General features: G+C 40.4%; 1 protein-coding gene across 4 annotated transcripts in view; it reads right to left on the bottom strand.

Annotated features, from left to right (window-relative positions):
- Positions 1 to 695: 695 nt before the first annotated feature.
- LOC144658877 (uncharacterized) overlaps positions 696 to 19,296 on the bottom strand; it is a 35,171-nt gene continuing 16,570 nt past the window's right edge. For all 4 annotated transcript variants that reach the window (XM_078519383.1, XM_078519375.1, XM_078519366.1 and 1 more), the window contains one exon: positions 696 to 1,837. In XM_078519383.1, the coding sequence (XP_078375509.1) occupies positions 1,677 to 1,837 (161 nt within the window). In that variant the 3' untranslated portion in view covers positions 696 to 1,676. The remainder of the gene's footprint in view (positions 1,838 to 19,296) is intronic.

Here is a 19,296-nt window from a genome sequence, read left to right as displayed (position 1 = left end):
CACCAAATGGCGGCCTGTTGAAAAATCGCTCAGAAACGCTCAGAACGGCCCTCAAACTTTTTTCCCCCAGAGTGAAAATCGTTTGCAAAGCCAATTTCAAGACGTTTGCTCACACTTCTTGTACCCCCATTGGTTGTTATTTGCAAGGTCATGTGTGCTAACATATGAAGTGACTGTAGCTGCGACACAAAACTCCATTATCTTGCCAGGCACACTAAGAAGTGAGATCGGTCGATAATTTAATTTATCAGTCTCGTCATGGTTCTTGTATACAGAGGACACGTTAGCGGATTTCCACATTACTTTAACCGTATTGGTTAACGCACTTTATTTAATTATTGACAGCAGTGATGGCACGATCGCATTTCTTGCTAGCTTGAGGAGCTTGGGTGCTACTTTATCTGGACCACTTGCCTTGTCTTTCTTTAGTTTTGTCGAGTTGTAGCGTTACGCGAGCCAACTACGAGCCCGAGTCAAGCTGTTGTCGAACTTTTGGAAAATATTCTTCTGTAAAGGGAAGTCATGCCTCTGTGATCCTTCAGAGTATTTTTTTTACACTATATAGTGCTAAAAAAACTATATAGTGCTAAAAAAACAAGTTTGGCTTGACTCGGGCTCTTAGTTGGCTCGCGTAACGCAACAACTCATGTGAAGAATGAAAACAAGGTCTTCAAATACTCTTTAGGCTCTTTAATTCGATGACTCGCTTGATGTACAGACTCAATTCTAAGATTTTCTAACGAACGAGATTTTCCTTCTGCAATGGATGAATGAACAGCTACTGAAAGTTTCAGCATAAAAGAGTACATCCTCTTTTCAAAAAATCTTAAGGGGTGGAATCACCCCCCCCCCCCCCTTGTACGTCCGAGGGTGAAAAAAATCGTCATTAATTTATGTGCAAAATCATGCTACATTAGAGATAGTTCTTAAGACAGCAAAACCCGTGTTAGTATGTTCATATTAGGACATTTTATCCATCTGCTGTATTTAAGTTACAGTTTTAAACGTATGCCGGCTCAGTAGAGCTTGCTAAGAACTCCAGCCATTTTATAATGTTATCTGTAGTGTCATGTCAATTTTTGACACTGAAAGTATAAAGGACAAATAAAGGAAACAACGACCCTCTTAACGTTCGGATTTAGCAACCTTTTTCTATCGCTCCTGTTGGTGGTTCGTAACTTTCCAGGGGATCGCTACTTACGGGTACATAAAAGGTGTACACTCTTTTTTTAAGAACCATTTTTATAAGAACGTTGAGGCTGAGATTTGTTCCAAAATTTAAGAAAATGTATGAACTAAAATAAGAACATCCTCAGGCTCAGCCAAATTTTACGCGTTCTTATAAAAAAAGAGTGTATCAGAAATCAGAAATGACAAATTTTGTTGTATAACTGATATTGTCTGCGAAAAAAGTGTCATCTTAAGATCATTTTAATGAACCTACCTGTTATTTCCATTGTTTGTCATAACACGTCAAATTATGCCTCTGTGGTCCCTTCGAAATTGTACGTTCGGAACTTTACAGTAATTAGATTATTGATTATTGATTTCTATCCTAAAATATGGTGTCCGTTATTTACGGCAGGTTAAGCAACCTGATTCTGTGATATCTGAAATTCTGAAATGTCTTTAATCACGAGATTATCCGCTTCATCTGTAAAATCACAAGACTTCCTTTAACAGTCAATTTCAGAATCCGTGCTCAGCCTTCTGTTGCCATTTTGTTCTCTTGTAAATTCACCCAAAGAGGCTTCTTGATCATTCCCAGCAGTTGATGGTTTCTTTATCTTAGGAATCCTGACTGAGTAACGTTCGCAGCAGTAGCAAGAAACCGCACCTAAAAACAACATATATTCTGAGTGTGACCTTGTCTTTTCCACTAATCGTCATTACCTTAGGAAACGTTATGTGGCATAAGCTGGAAAGTAGAGAATTTCCTCTATAGCCTGTCAACATTTTGCTCCCACTGAGCTTGGGGAGTGAGTAGAGTGGAATGGGGCTAGGATGAGCCTGTTCACAAAGCAATTCGGAAATAAAGGAAACAGATAGGGAATACAGTGTAACCCCCCTTCCCTTGACGACCACTTTACCAGACCCCCAAGTTACTTCGTCCACTATTTTGGTCCAAACAGAAATTCAGTCAAGTTTTTGTCCGAAAACTCCGTTGATCCAACCACATTTTTAATCCGCCCAATGAGCATTATTTTAGTGTCCCTAATCATTATTTTGTTTTTTAATCTTCCCTTCAATACGAGTTTTCGAAATGACCGGCGAGATAGATGACACCAAGTTAATAGAAATTGATTAACAACAGCTATATACGAAAGGAATTTAAATGATGACGTCAACAATCTGGCAACTTGGTTTTGCAAGAATGAACTGATCATTAATCTCAAAAGAAGGAAAACAGAAACGATGATCTTCAGAACTGTAAAAAGGTTGAGTCGTAGCCAAGGTAAACAGCTCAATCTGACGGTAAATGGATTACCCATCAACAGTGCAACGACCTACAAGTACTTGGGTATCCACTTATATCCTACATTGAATATTGAAACCCACTTCAACAAAATCTACAAGAAAGCGGCCGGGAGAGTCAATCTACTGCGGAAAATTCGTTCCTCGATTACTTGTGCAGCTGCAGAAAGCATTTACAGGGCTATGATCATGCCTGTTTTTACCTATTGTAGTTTAATTACACTAAGTAACTAAAATACACGCAGGCAACTTATTCGCAATATTGAATATCGTGGCCTAAGCTGCATATCTTCAGGTCTGGAAAACAAGACTGACATTCGTATTCCATCAGTTGACAGCTATTTGAAAAGAAAAGTTTGTTTGTATGTGTTTCATTGTTTACTTGGTAATGTATGTACGCCTTTTAAGAACTATTTCAAAAGGAGAAGTCACAGTGTCAACGCAAGGAATAGATTTTCCTCAATCGAACTGCCGAAAATGAACCTGGAGTTTGGCCGCCGGAGTTTTGCGTTTTTAGGAGCCTCACTTTTTAACAGTTTACCGTTCGACACAAGAAAACAGAACTCTATTATTATTTGTTTTCACTGTTCTGCGAACAGTCGATTGAGACTCGCAATTAGGTTTAACGTTTCGTGGCATCATCAAAAAGGTCCTTGTTCTGGTGCTCACCGTATGAATATGACAACTGCATACAACCACCCCGCGTATCATTTGGTTGCATAAACGGGCTTCCATTGTTATAATTCATTAAGGTCGTGCAGGACCCTTCTTCGCAGTTTGTATATATTTATATAGAGGAGCTCCCCAGCGCGTCCCAGCATTGTCACTAGAAGTGAACGAAGTGCAAACAAAAATGGAGAGTACTTTTCGTCGGCGACACGAAGGTAAGGTACTTTTTAAGCAGTTGCAGAAAACAATACATTAGGAATGAACTCGATTTAAGAGTGTGTCCATGAGAGAACAGGGCAGAACCAGGGAACAGGTGATACAGCTCAAATCACCGATTTCGCCCAAACTTAGCATAAATGTTGGATATGATGAGCTATTCACTCTGGCAAAACATTAGCTCAAAATATTTTATTCCCTTCAAGTTATGGCACCTTTTGCAAAAATGGCCATTTCTCGCTAATTTATGCATATTTAATTAGCTGACTTTGATTGACCAGTTCCACAAGAAAAAAAAGACTTCTGAAAATAAAATTCACTGCATTATATTCTATGGTTATTAGGCTTTAAGTACAATAATTCACTTTAACCGTCCGATTTGATTTCTTCTCCTCAAACGGTCTTTTGGAAGGTACACATTTCGTACTGTTGGAAATAGCCTTTAACTAGTGCCCAATATCTCCCATGACCAACAACTTATATAGATTATTCTTACATGGGTAATGAAATCCATCATTAAACTTCACAAAAATGCTACAAAATGTTTGGGGACTTCATTAATTTATTCGTACTGAGGAACTAAACACACGTGACTTAACGATTTCTTGCTATTTCATCAAAATTCACCGAAACACAGAAGCCATTTATTTGCCTCAATTTGGCACAAAATCGGTACGAAATAGCTAATCAAGCATAAATCTATCGATGTTGGCGAAGAAAAGGCAGTTAGGGCATTTTTCGGAGCGTTTTCAGAGCCATATAATTCGGCAATGTTGTGATAGCAAATGTAAAAATAGCAGCGAAAGATTTTCTTCACAAGTTCGCTCAATTTATATTCAACATTTAGGCACATCAAAGTTAAGAAACAAGAAAGTAATACTACGTACATGCCACTTATCGACACTCAGATGCTTTCTTTTGAAGATTTTGTTCTTCCTCGTTGCACTTCGATCCTTCGATCGATCTCAATTGACATGTACAGTTGCTTTGAGGCGCGCTGAACTTAGGGTTTTTAGCTCAATAGCATTCACTGTCTTTAAGATAGAGCAATTTGAATTTCGGAGTTTCACGCCACACGAGATCAAAGATGGCCGCCAGAAGGCTGTCACGTATACTTAAAAAATGCTTCACCTTGTGATTTTTAATAATAATAATAATAATAATAATAATAATAATAATAATAATAATTTATGAATTTATATTGCGCTTTTTAACATATAAATGAGCAAAAGCGCATTACAATATTAAAACTTAAAAATATTAAAATATACTAACTATATACATTAGATTCTGCAAGAAGGGTTTATCTATATGTTAACTTGTTCATGATGGCGATCTGACCGCTTTTTGTAGCAGAAGTGACTGATGTGTAATTTGCACTGGTGTTACAACTGAACTGCACTGCTCTTAGCCAATCAGAATCAAGTAATTTTTTCATGTAACTAGTAAAGGGGGTTACCTTATCCTGCACTAAATATTCAAAATGGTGGCCGATTTCAACGAATATAAAATAATAGTAAAAAGGGGGTGGGGAAATGTAAAATGAAACGCGTAATGTCACGAAGAAATGTAGGGGGATGTGTAAAGGTACAAAAAATCTGGACGAGAACAGGAATAGCAGGTTTTAAGACATGTAACGTGATAGAGCTCCCCATAGGTTTGAACAGGTAAAAGACACTGAACCGTATGATTTGTGATGTCGTGGCCAGAAACCATCAACACTCTACAACTTGCCATAATGGCTGTTGTCTGTGACGTCATATGATGTCATGTGACGTCATTAGAGCCGCTATCTTGGATTTCACCAGCCTCGTTCCCAGGGCCTCTCTTCCTTTCTTCCGAGGAAAATAGCGGAAATTGACACAAATCAAGCTAGAACGCTTAAAGAAAGTTAAATAAAAACAAATTGTATCATTGTTGCTTTAAAGAACTGGAAAAATAATGAAATATGTCAAAAAAGAGAAAGGATGAATAAAAAAGCTGAGAGCAAACAAGTAAATTTTCACAGCGTTTATTTAACAGATAGGATATTTGTTTGTTTACACATTACATTATTAGCTAAAAAACATTATTACAAGGCCGTAAAAGTAGAATCAATTAGCTTTTAACTCAAGGCAACTATCTTGTTGTAACAATGTCTGTTTTTCTCAGACGAGACTGGTTTACTGCTTGCCTCATCTTGATCTTTCGTGAGCCATCTCTATCAATGTAGCCAATGGAATTCTTGAAAATATGGTTTCCAGGGTGGTGTTCTTGGCAAGATTGCCTAAGCTTTTCTTCTTTGTGATCTTTCCTTTCTTTCTCTTGAGTGTTGATTGTTTCTTTTGTAAAGGGACCTTTCTTCTGGTAGTTTTATCAGTCTGAACCGTTTCTTCAGTAAGAACAGGGTTTTCGCTTGGTATGCTTTCAATCACGTGTTCTCTGTTGTCGTCACCTTTTCCCAAGTTGGGAATATCGGGTGAGGATGCGGTTGAAGATACGCTTTCTGCCTTTACTCTTTCCATCGCTGAGATGCAAGTAATATGATATGTCAATTTTCGGTAGATTTTATATCCACTTTATGGTTAATTTCCCTTACAAATGAGCATGAGTAACTCGGTAAAAATAACTTTGCTCAAAATGAGTCACTCACATCTATAAGTGAGATCGCAACAAACCAACGTGCTCATTTTAAGACGGGCGATTGACGAGTGTGCTTAGCGTATGAGTTATTTTTGTCAATTTTGTCAAAAATCATTTAGCCGAAGTTACAACAGAAATCGCCACGAGAAGAAAGGTTGCTTGGAACGCTTTGAGGAAAACACTAATCAGAATTCAATGGATAAAGATTCGCCAGACGTTTTTGATGATGTGGAGACAGAGGAAGAAGAATATGACCACAACGAAGACGAACAAGAAGAGGATGATGAAGATGTGGAAGAGGATGATGGTGATGATGATGAATCCAGCATTGAAAGTGACGAAGAAAATGACGAAAGACCTTGGAAAAAGCTGCGTCTAGAAGTTATAGATGATCTGAGTCCAAATTATGATGAACAAGTAGAACGATACCAGGAAGAGGGTGTAGTGTCCCTTGGATCAATAACACATTTAAGCTTCCAGATTTAACTCAACATGTTTTATTCGGCCGACAACATGGCCGCCGCTTCCAAAAGCACATGGAAGGTTTTCCCAACGTGCTTTGCGGCCCAGTACATTACATCTCCCCTTTTCTCTGATAAATGCTTCTTTACATAAACAAGTATTTCTAACTGCAGAAACGATAAAGTCAGGGGGGGGGGGGGGTTCCCCAATGAAACATGTAACAAATTAAACTTAACTGTTCAAACTGTTTTAGTTTAAGTGAAATCAGTGTTCTCTTGAGAAAGCTACTGTAATAAACAACACTGTCTCTTAAGCTTTCTGTTTAAACAGAATCAATGTTCAGTGTTCATGTTCCCCAGAGAAAGTTAACAACATAGTCTCTCAATCTCTCTGGTAATCTGCGTGTCCTCTGGGGTCGCGGGGTACTTAGTGTCTCTGATCTTGCCCCAACGCTCTCCGGTGTGTCAAGGTAAACTTCACTGTTCAGCGGCCCCGTAGCTGGTTCCTCTGCGGGTAGTGGGGCAGGTGTTACCAAGACATCTGGTTCTTTCTGGGAAGAGGGGTCCCCTTCCGTGATGTAACGCTTCACATGGCTTGTGTTTCTGGAGTACTGATTCCCTGCTGGACTTTCAATCACAAGACTGTTTCCGCTCTTACTGATTACTTTGAACGGGTTCGGGTTGAAAGCTGTGCTGAGCTTGTTAGTTTTGTCCTGTTTGACTAGGACTTCATCACCTGCTTCGACATTGGAGTGACTGGCTCTGCGTTGTGTATCTGCATAGTCTTTGGTCTTAGCTTTCTGTTCGGCATCGCGATCGTGTAATTCATGGTCATAAGCGTGATCAATGCTTAAATCAGGGATCTTTCCTTTAACTTTGCGGTTAAACAATAGCTCAGCAGGGCTCCTACCAGTCGTACCGTGGGGAATGCTTCTGTAGGCAGTGAGATACTTCCTTAATTCTGCCCTCCAGGGTTTGTTTTCTGCCTGAGCAATCTGCAACGCTTCAGTAGTGACCGTTCTGCCTCTCCACCTCCCCGTTGGCTTGGGCCCACTTGGCGGTAACTTTGTGATGAAATCCTTGTGTTTCTCTCACTTGTTTGAACTGTGGACCATTTCAGACTTGATGGTGGCTGGTAACCCATGTCTAGAGAAAGTGTCTGCCAGGCGGTCATGACCTTTTCAGCGGTAGTGGATTGCATGACCTCTGTGACCGGCTATAGTAATCGACATACAAATAATGTCCGGACGGTAGTGGTCCCATCAGTCAACCTATCCTGCCAGGGCCCATCTGGTAGTGTCGGGACCGGATTGGTTCAGGAGGATCTGGCCGTGCCACTAACTACATCATGGTTCGGGTGTCTCGCTGCCCTGTCCTTCCTGGCCACCACACCTTGGTCCTGAGATTTTGTTTTGTGCCAACCACCCCCAAGTGGCCTTCATGAGCGAGGGCTAGGGTCCTCGGTCGAAACTTTTGGGGAATAACAATGCGCGTACCTCGAAGCACAAGCTGGCCAATGACACACAACTCCCCAGCCACCGCCATGTATTGTTTACACTTCTCAAACTGCCCGGTTGCATGGCCCTTCTTACTTCTATCATTCTTCATCAACAGCTGATGCTTCCTCTATCTCGCGGGTTGTGAGTGCTGTCGGAGTCGCATACGGCAAAAATTAAATATTTTTCTGCACACTGCTGGTGGTTGTCAGGTTTGACCTCCCTGTGGAGCAGCCGTGACAGTGGATCGGCATGTTCCCTGACCCGCCTGTGACCTATTGTGAATCTGAGAACCCATCTTCTTCCGTGCACATGGCCTCGACCGTGGACCGTAATCACCTCAATGGCTTGTGGTCGGTCTCCACAAAAACTTCATTCCATACAGATAAATGGAACCTCTCACACGCCCACACCACACCTAATGCTTCCTTTTCTGTTTGATTTCTCTCATAATCAATTTTACTGTGTCCACGCCCACCCTTTCCTGTACGAAACCGCTCCTACAACTGGCTGGCTCTGTAAACCTTGTGGGTGCGGTTTTATCGAAATACGCCAGCGTGCATGCCTCTGCCATCTTCTGTTTGAGTATTCGAAGGATTTTCTCTGTTCTGGTCCATTCGCGGCGTCTCTTCCTGTCTCTTCGCAGTGGTTCAAAACGTGGCAAGTGAGGTATGAACCTACTACTGTAGTTGGCCAAACCAGGAAACTGCGTACATCCGTGGCATTCTCTGGTTCCTTCCTTCTATACTGCTTTGACTCGATCTTCTGTGGGACCAATCCCTTTCTCTGAAAGCAACATGCCCATAAACACCAACCTGTCCATGTTGAACAAACATTTCTCAGCATTCAAAGTGAGACCGCACTCTTGCAGGCGCTGGATCGTTTGCCGGAGCCTCTTGTCATGTGTTTCTGTGTCAGGACCATGCACCACAATATCATCCGAGATGTTTTCTGCACCTTCGATACCTGCGAGGACTGAAGCGATTTCATGTTGATATTGTTCACTGGCAGAACATACACCAAAGAGTAAGCGTTTGTAGCGAAACAACCCATCGGGTGTGGCAAATGTTGTAATTTCTCTGGACTCTGGGCTCAACTCTAACTGATGGTATCCCCACTTGAGGTCCAATTTACTGAAGACCTTAGAACCATTCATGGTGTGTAACACATCGTCAACTGTGGGTATTGGATATCGCCTTCGCATTATTGCCTGATTTGCATGTCTCATGTCAATGCAGAGGCGGATCTCCCCATTGTTCTTTGGAACAATTACCACAGGGTTGACCCAAGGGGCAGGTCCCTCAACTGGTTCAATTATTCCCAATTCCAAGAGTTCTGTGGTTTTGTCTTGGACCTTTTCCCTGAGATTGAAAGGTATTCTTCTGTATGGCTGTGCCACAGGTTTCACAGTATATCCAGGGATATCTGCTTGTTTTTTAGCTTTCCGACACCCTCAAACACTTCTGGGTATTGCAGTTTCAAATCATGGGCCTTTGTGGTTACTGCAGCAATGTTAATACCAACTTTTAGCACCCCCAATTCTGTTGCTGTTACTTTTCCAAGTAGTGACATCCCTCTACCCTTAATTACCAAGAACTCTGCTCTGGTGGATCTATCACAAACGGCCACCGTACACTTAAAACTTCCTTTCACTGGCAATGGCTGATTTGATGCATATGGGTATAACTTTTTGTCTGGGGAAGCAGCCTGTGATTCACATTTCACCCCCTTCGCCTTCAGCTGTTCCCACGTCCCTTCGTCAACAATATTGCTGTTAGCCCCAGAATCGATTAGCATCTTAAGGTCCACCCCTCCTACTTGCACGGTGATCATTTCTGATTGTTCACCTTCATTGATACTGAATGCATAGTCATGTTGGGGGTCACTGGGTCCCTTTCCAACCTGGTGAGCATATGATTTCGTCTTGCAGACTTTCTCAAAATGATCCCTCCCACGACACTTTCTGCACGTCTTGCCTTTTGCTGGGCACTGGGGATCACGACCAAAATGCCCCTTTAAACCGCATCTATAACAAGTTTGATCTCTCGTTTGGGATCTCCCCTGTGTGCTAGTGCTCGGATTGTTATCCCTCTCATTGACTTTGTTAATACTTTCTGGTTCCTCCCCTTTTGCAGAAAGTGCAGCCAGTTGTGTTTCAATTTTTTTCGCATTGTTCAGCGATCTCTAAAGTGCGTTTTAAGTTAAGGCCTTGCCCTTCTTCAAGCAATTTGCGTTTTATGTAGGTTGAAGCACATTTATTCAAAACTGCATCTCGAATCTGGTTATCGGCATCGGTGCCAATCACAATCTTTAGCTGCTTTCTTTAAGCGTGTAGCAAATTGTTGAACGGTCTCACCTGGTTTCTGTGTGATCTGATGAAAGGTCTGGCGGGCGAACGCCGAGTTCACTTGTGGTACGAAATAGGCGTTTAGAATGTTGACTGCACGGGTGTAATCTGTAGCGTCCCCGGTTTCGGTTAAGGTGGTAAATATTTCCTGTACGTCAGGCCCAGCCAAGTGGAGTAACATGGCTCTTCGCCTCTGCTTCGTTGCTGCCGTAGTTGTTTCGTTTATAATAAGCCCTTTCCCGTCGGCGTACAGCTCGAATGAATTCAACCATCTTGTCCATCGTGGACCAATCGTCGCTGGGTCAGAAAAACAATCAAATTTTGGTAACACGTTCTTTTCCATCGCCAAATTGCTCTAATGTGCGATGATGCAACTATCCTCGTCGCCAGTGTAGTGTCCCTTGGATCAATAACACATTTAAGCTTCCAGATTTAACTCAACATGTTTTATTCGGCCTACAACATGGCCGCCGCTTCCAAAAGCACATGGAAGGTTTTCCCAACATGCTTTGCGGCCCAGTACATTACAGAGGGGTCGTCTAAAAACGTGGCCGAGGCCAAGGCCTCTAATTTTCTATTACCTTCATATAGAAAAAAGCTACGAGGCCTGTATTTGCATTATCTAAAGTGGATTCGTCATCTCAAATCTGATCATATACACAAAGAGGTGATGGCAACTCTACGTCGCTACATGGACGACGATGACATGGATTTTGAGGAAGCCGCGGAAGCAGCTGTGAATAAACGGAAGTTTTTATTGAACAGAGTTTTTGAGCCAATAGAAGTACCGGACGAATCGCCCGACGAAGAGGCTGACGACGTCAGGAGACATCCACTAGCAAAATGGTAGAAAAAAGAAACAAAAACCACTCCTGAAAGTTGACATGGGAACCACTGACATTTGCAAAAAGCCCGCAAAATGAATTACGCAGGCCATAAGACAATGACGCTAGCTAAAGTGAAACACGTTAATGTATTGTTGTGCAAAATAAATAAAGCAGTATTAATCAATATGATATTGTCGTTTGCGTGTCTACCATCAGTTTCTTTGCATTTACGCTTGCCGTTTGCTGAAAGTTAACTACTCCAAGTTACCCTTGAACTTATTTAGAGTCACCCTGAGCTACTCCGAGGAACTTACGTCCTAACGCCCCTGTACCTAGTTTGCGAGTAACCAAGAGGGACAGATTAGTGCCAATCATTCGCATTGCTACTTACGAGTCAGCGGATACTACCAATCTACTTTGACCCAATACTCCTGTTGCAGAAGTTTATAGCACGGACATTTTGCAGCCACTTTTTTTAGCAACACTCAACTTGCTCACGAGTTACTCTGAGTTAGTCCCAACTTGCTCGTGAGTTACCCTTTAGCTACTCCCAACTTACTCATGAGCTACTCTGAGCTATTCCCAACTTGCTCATGAGTTACTCTGAATTACTCCTAGCCAACTTGCTCATGAGCTACTCTCTTTGAGTTACTCATTTTGAGTTGCTCATTTGCTCATTTACTCATTTTGAGTTGCTCATTTGCTCATTTGCTCATGTTGAGTTGCTCAGTTGCTCATTTTCAGTTGCTCATTTGCTCATTTTGAATTGCTCATTTTGAGTTGCCCATTTGCTCATTTTGAGTTGCTCATTTGCTCATTTTGAATTGCTCATTTGCTCATTTTAATTTTGAGTTGCTCATTTGCTCATTTTGAGTTGCTCATTTGCTCACTGAACAGGTAAAAGACACTGAACCGCATGATTTGTGACGTCGTGTGACGTCACAGGCAACAGCTGTTATGGCAACTTGTAGCGTGTTGATCGTTTCTGGCCACGACGCCACAAATCGTGCGGTTCAGTGTCTTTTACCTGTTCAGTGAGCAAATGAGCAACTCAAAATGAGCAAATGAGCAACTGAGCAACTGAGCAACTGAGCAACACAAAATGAGCAAATGAACAACTCAAAATTAAAATGAGCAAATGAGCAACTGAGCAACTCAAAATGAGCAAATGAGCACTGAGCAAATCAAAATGAGCAAATGAGCAACTCAAAATGAGCAAATGAGCAAATGAGCAATTCAAAATGAGCAAATGAGCAACTGAGCAACTCAAAATGAGCAAATGAGCAAATGAGCAATTCAAAATGAGCACTGAGCAAATCAAAATGAGCAAATGAGCAATTCAAAATGAGCAAATGAGCAACTCAAAATGAGAAAATGAGCAACTCAAAATGAGAAAATGAGCAAATGAGCAACTCAAAATGAGCAAATGAGTAAATGAGCAATTCAAAATGAGCAAATGAGCTAATGAGCAACTGAGCAACTCAAAATGAGCAAATGAGCAAATGAGCAATTCAAAATGAGCAAATGAGCAACTCAAAATGAGCAACTGAGCAACTCACCATGAGCAAATGAGCAAATGAGCAACTCAAAATGAGTAAATGAGCAAATAAGCAACTCAAAATGAGTAACTCAAAGAGAGTAGCTCATGAGCAAGTTGGCTAGGAGTAATTCAGAGTAACTCATGAGCAAGTTGGGAATAGCTCAGAGTAGCTCATGAGTAAGTTGGGAGTAGCTAAAGGGTAACTCACGAGCAAGTTGGGACTAACTCAGAGTAACTCGTGAGTAAGTTGAGTGTTGCTAAAAAAAAGTGGCTGCAAAATGTCCGTGCTATAAACTTCTGCAACAGGAGTATTGGGTCAAAGTAGATTGGTAGTATCCGCTGACCAGTAAGTAGCAATGCGAATGATTGGCACTAATCTGTCCCTCTTGGTTACTCGCAAACTAGGTACAGGGGCGTTAGGACGTAAGTTCCTCGGAGTAGCTCAGGGTGACTCTAAATAAGTTCAAGGGTAACTTGGAGTAGTTAACTTTCAGCAAACGGCAAGCGTAAATGCAAAGAAACTGATGGTAGACACGCAAACGACAATATCATATTGATTAATACTGCTTTATTTATTTTGCACAACAATACATTAACGTGTTTCACTTTAGCTAGCGTCATTGTCTTATAGCCTGCGTAATTCATTTTGCGGGCTTTTCGCAAATTTCAGTGGTTCCCATGTCAACTTTCAGGAGTGGTTTTTGTTTCTTTTTTCTACCATTTTGCTAGTGGATGTCTCCTGACGTCGTCAGCCTCTTCGTCGGGCGATTCGTCCGGTACTTCTATTGGCTCAAAAACTCTGTTCAATAAAAACTTCCGTTTATTCACAGCTGCTTCCGCGGCTTCCTCAAAATCCATGTCATCGTCGTCCATGTAGCGACGTAGAGTTGCCATCACCTCTTTGTGTATATGATCAGATTTGAGATGACGAATCCACTTTAGATAATGCAAATACAGGCCTCGTAACTTTTTTCTATATGAAGGTAATAGAAAATTAGAGGCCTTGGCCTCGGCCACGTTTTTAGACGACCCCTCTTCCTGGTATCGTTCTACTTGTTCATCATAATTTGAACTCAGATCATCTATAACTTCTAGACGCAGCTTTTTCCAAGGTCTTTCGTCATTTTCTTCGTCACTTTCAATGCTGGATTCATCATCATCACCATCATCCTCTTCCACATCTTCATCATCCTCTTCTTGTTCGTCTTCGTTGTGGTCATATTCTTCTTCCTCTGTCTCCACATCATCAAAAACGTCTGGCGAATCTTTATCCATTGAATTCTGATAAGTGTTTTCCTCAAAGCGTTCCAAGCAACCTTTCTTCTCGTGGCGATTTCTGTTGTAACTTCGGCTAAATGATTTTTGACAAAATTGACAAAAATAACCCATACGCTAAGCACACTCGTCAATCGCCCGTCTTAAAATGAGCACGTTGGTTTGTTGCGATCTCACTTATAGATGTGAGTGACTCATTTTGAGCAAAGTTATTTTTACCGAGTTACTCATGCTCATTTGTAAGGGAAATTAACCATAAAGTGGATATAAAATCTACCGAAAATTGACATATAATATTACTTGCATCTCAGCGATGGAAAGAGTAAAGGCAGAAAGCGTATCTTCAACCGCATCCTCACCCGATATTCCCAACTTGGGAAAAGGTGACGACAACAGAGAACACGTGATTGAAAGCATACCAAGCGAAAACCCTGTTCTTACTGAAGAAACGGTTCAGACTGATAAAACTACCAGAAGAAAGGTCCCTTTACAAAAGAAACAATCAACACTCAAGAGAAAGAAAGGAAAGATCACAAAGAAGAAAAGCTTAGGCAATCTTGCCAAGAACACCACCCTGGAAACCATATTTTCAAGAATTCCATTGGCTACATTGATAGAGATGGCTCACGAAAGATCAAGATGAGGCAAGCAGTAAACCAGTCTCGTCTGAGAAAAACAGACATTGTTACAACAAGATAGTTGCCTTGAGTTAAAAGCTAATTGATTATTCTTTTACGGCCTTGTAATAATGTTTTTTAGCTAATAATGTAATGTGTAAACAAACAAATATCCTATCTGTTAAATAAACGCTGTGAAAATTTACTTGTTTGCTCTCAGCTTTTTTATTCATCCTTTCTCTTTTTTGACATATTTCATTATTTTTCCAGTTCTTTAAAGCAACAATGATACAATTTGTTTTTATTTAACTTTCTTTAAGCGTTCTAGCTTGATTTGTGTCAATTTCCGCTATTTTCCTCGGAAGAAAGGAAGAGAGGCCCTGGGAACGAGGCTGGTGAAATCCAAGATGGCGGCTCTAATGACGTCACATGACATCATATGACGTCACAGACAACAGCCATTATGGCAAGTTGTAGAGTGTTGATGGTTTCTGGCCACGACATCACAAATCATACGGTTCAGTGTCTTTAACCTGTTCAAACCTATGGGGAGCTCTATCACGTTACATGTCTTAAAACCTGCTATTCCTGTTCTCGTCCAGATTTTTTGTATCTTTACACATCCCCCTACATTTCTTCGTGACATTACGCGTTTCATTTTACATTTCCCCACCCCCTTTTTACTATTATTTTATATTCGTTGAAATCGGCCACCATTTTGAATATTAAGTGCAGGATAAGGTAGCCCCCTTTACTACTCATGTATGTTATTAGTATTGGTAATCAAATGGTGACGAGTGAAATTAGGAAATAATTGCACGCGCGTTTTGTCAAAATGCTAATAATTTCCCTCGCCTAAAAGCTCGGGAAATTATTAGCATTTTGACAAAATGCAAGTGAAATTATTTCCTAACTTCACGAGTATATCATTTGATTACATTTTAATATCATAGGTGACAAATTACGCTTGCAATCGTAGGTTTTTGACTGGTATATTGCATCGCGAACTCCGGGCTTTGAAAAGTTGAAAGCATACATTTTGCTCAAGTTCGCAAGTTTTTTAGTCTTTGAAGAAAACCTTTTAGATATTTCTTTTTGCTGTTGACAAAAAGTTTCAAAGATGAATCAACTGTCAATTATTTCTCACATTATGACCGTAGTTCGTCTTGAATGAACTGAAAACGGTGCCCCTGTAAAACGCTTAAAAATCCGCTTGATGCCATTTACGTAATTGCCTTAAGTATAAAAGTCGTTCCTGCCGCTAATTACGTTGCCATTGCAATTTTATGATTTCACATGTGAAATTATAAAATAACGTTAAAATTTCGCGCCAAAATTAAGGAGTAATTTGTCACCTATGATATTAATATAATAAAATTGTGTATTAAGAAATATATAATATATAATATTTTCGACAACTACTCAGCAGGCTGGAATTTTTTGAGAACGTTGGGGACAAGTTTTTGTTTCACTGTAACTTTGGTTATAAGAAATTACCAGTTGCTGTTCTAGAGTTTTACAAAGAATGTATCCAAACCTGGTCCTCATAAAATGAAAACAATCCAGTACAACTAAAAATGTTGCGAATCAGATCCTCTGGATGTCTACTCTTGTGACGAAGAAAGCGATAGCGACTACAAATCAAAGATCTCTTCGAGATATCGACTTTTTTTGCATGAAGTTAGTATGAGTAGAAGGTTTATCCTGGGCATTGTTGTTCTAACATATCATGGAAGAATTCAAACGTCTTTCAGTCAAGCGTTTTTTTATTTTCGCGGAGTAAATGCTGTACTTGTCAGTCGCGACGGCTGGGTGCTTTGCGACTCATATACTTTGGCTTGGTTATAAAAAGGTAAACTTTGACGTTTGTCTTTAACATGTTTAATCGAAATAGTTGTTTCCTTTCGAGTTAGAAAGATTTCTACTCGGCTTAATGCAGAAAAATAACGCCTGATCGCAGGAAAGGTTACGCACGACAGAGTTACCTTTTGTCTCGTCACGCAATCTTAACCCCACATTGAGAGTTAAATTTTCGTTTGGATATTACCAAAAGCCGCTTCTCCTCGTTATTCTTTACCTTACGGTTACACATCCCATTTCTAACGACTACATTTCCAGCAAAACAGTTGCTGTTTATTTTTCTAATGGCGTGTATTAACTTCTGAACGGAAGAAACGTTTTTAAAACGTTTACTGCTTCCACCGGAAGTAATTTCACAACAGGCTACAAAACCGACACTTAAAAGAAGACCACCAGCTGCAAGTCTACAATGTACAAGACCAGTTTTCTGTTTTAAAGAAATGCCGCACGAAGTTGGACTGTTTAATTACTAGTAATTATTAGAAACATAAAGCCGAAACTTAACACGCAATCAGATTCTGTGCGTGCTAAACTGTTTATAAATCTTAATATGCTAATATATTATCACACCCTAGATCACTATATAAGCCTGAACTCCGTATTATAATTTTAACTTGATAATGATGACATGGCGTCATCGAAACGTTGTTCTATTTTCCTATCGCTTATTTTTCTTCTCAAATGTTTCTTCTCAAATGTTTCACAAAATTATGTGTTGCAAGCGCACTAATGACGTCAAATTGACCCCCGGTGTGAGTCAAAATTCGGACAAAAAACCGCTCTGTAAGAGCAATGTATGGTTGGCGGGCACTTTGGAGGCATATTTAGCGATTGCTTCACAAAACCATGGCCAGATTGGCTCGGACTTCGGAAAGCCTTACCTGTGCAACGTAGAAAGCTCAAACCGTGGTTTGAAACAAAAGGTTTGTCAAACAGAGCGATTATTCTGATTATTCAATAAATGTGTAAAATGTTTTACTCTCAGTTATTGAATGGATTATAAAGGCCCGATTTGCTGCCGGGATTTGCTGAAAGAAAACATTTATTTTTATGAGAAATGCAAAGCGTTTACACTGTTCTTAGCATAATAATTTCGCCCTCTATCTATCATGTGTCGAAACAGATCGGATGGCCGGCGATCAGTGCCGTCAAATTCGGGAAGAATTCTGAACTTCTTGCAACCGACGATCTTTCCGGTGCCTAAATGAAGCAAACATACAAGTGCTATCCTTCGCAATTATATAATTCGATAGTAATTCGCTATCCGCCGCTTAAATTTCTCGGCAGCCTGAATAATTTTGCAGTGGAAATCAAGGTGTCATTACCGGATCTTCGACTAATAAATTCAATTTTGGGCCATTTTGTGGATACCTTCAATCTGTTTTTCACTTACAGTTACTAAAGCAAAAATGTTTGAAATCTATCATTTTTCGAGCCTTTCGAGAATCTCGGCCTCAAATTGTGCCTTTCTCGCCCTTTTTTTCTTGTCAAGAATGCGTCCCCTCCATACTAAGCCTTTGCCAAAACTAAAATTGTTGTCCGACTCACGACTCACTGTGGTGAAATCTATTTTTAGTAATAGTGCGCTTTGCTAGATGATGTTGCAATTCTAAATTGTGCAACTCAGCAGAAATAATCAATTGTCATGAAATGAGTTCCTTTGGTTAACTATTAGCAACGTTTTAGTGTGTTCGTGCGGGTAATGTCATGATTTCCTTTACCACGTCATCTTTTGCTTATTAAGGTCGCGGGGAATACCAACAGCATGAATGAATTCATGAAGGGAAATTTTGCTTGACCAGCATCTTTTAAAACGCTTATTTCTCGGCTGTTATGGGTGCGATTAAGCTCAAAATTTACAGAGAATAACGAAATGATGAAAGATTATGAATGTCATCTTTTATTTGGTAGATTGCATTTTACGACGATGTTATAGCCTCATTAGTGCCAAATTGGGAAAAAATGATTTTGTGGCAGAGTTTGCGGAACGAGTAGAAGACAGCACACTGCGATTTTGACAAAAATAATCATCAAACCTCTAGAGTGTCAAAAGAGGGATTTTTAATTAAAGTTGCAGTGGCGGTAAGTGCGCAATTTGAATTTAATGTCTTCTACCTCTTTCTAAAAGCGCTCTTTTAAAATTCCGCTTCTGTTATGACACACTACAGTATTCATAGTTTACCTATCTGCAGTGGCAAGTCATGAAGTTCTGTATCCGCGCTGTATTCTCTGCCACAAAATTGTCGGAAAAGTCCAAACTTTGAGATTTCCGAAGGTGTCCCGACCTAAATACGATCATTTTGCCAAGGAGAGATGTAATTATGGTAATTGCCAACGAGACAGCCGAGCCAAGAGGTGAGGCTGTCGAGGCGGCAGAATCATAGAGCCGTGTGCGTATGAGTGTATAGGCAGAGAAAATCTTAAGTTCTGCGTAAGGGACTTTTTTTGACCATATTTGGGTGTAAGTAAACCCCATATTTGGGTTGTATTGTTCTTCCCAACTGGTTCCCAGTCTCTCACTCCTTGCTAGAGAGCAAATGACCAAAATATCGTCCACGCGGCTCGCTGTTAAAATTTTCAATGTTGCCATTCATTACATCCCTTTACCGATAAATACACCTTTAGGGAATTATAAATCGAAAGAAAATACCCTACAGAATATTCGACCGCCGAAAAAGTAAACATCAAGGTCTTCAAAGCGATGAAATAAATTTTGACTTTGGAGTCCTTTGATTTACGATCGAAGAGAGACATGAAAATCAAAAGCGGACTGTTGACTTCAAATAGAGTTTTCTTGACTTATGAGAATGCTGAATGCTGAATGCTGAATGCTGTGACATTTTAACGTTGAAAAGAATATAAAGATTTGTCAAGAGTCAAGAGTTATCAAT

The sequence above is a fragment of the Oculina patagonica genome, chromosome 1, assembly GCF_052425735.1.
Source record: "Oculina patagonica isolate OP01 chromosome 1, crgOcupat, whole genome shotgun sequence".
Lineage (NCBI taxonomy): Eukaryota > Metazoa > Cnidaria > Anthozoa > Scleractinia > Oculinidae > Oculina > Oculina patagonica.
This window is presented reverse-complemented; position numbering and strand designations above follow the sequence as displayed.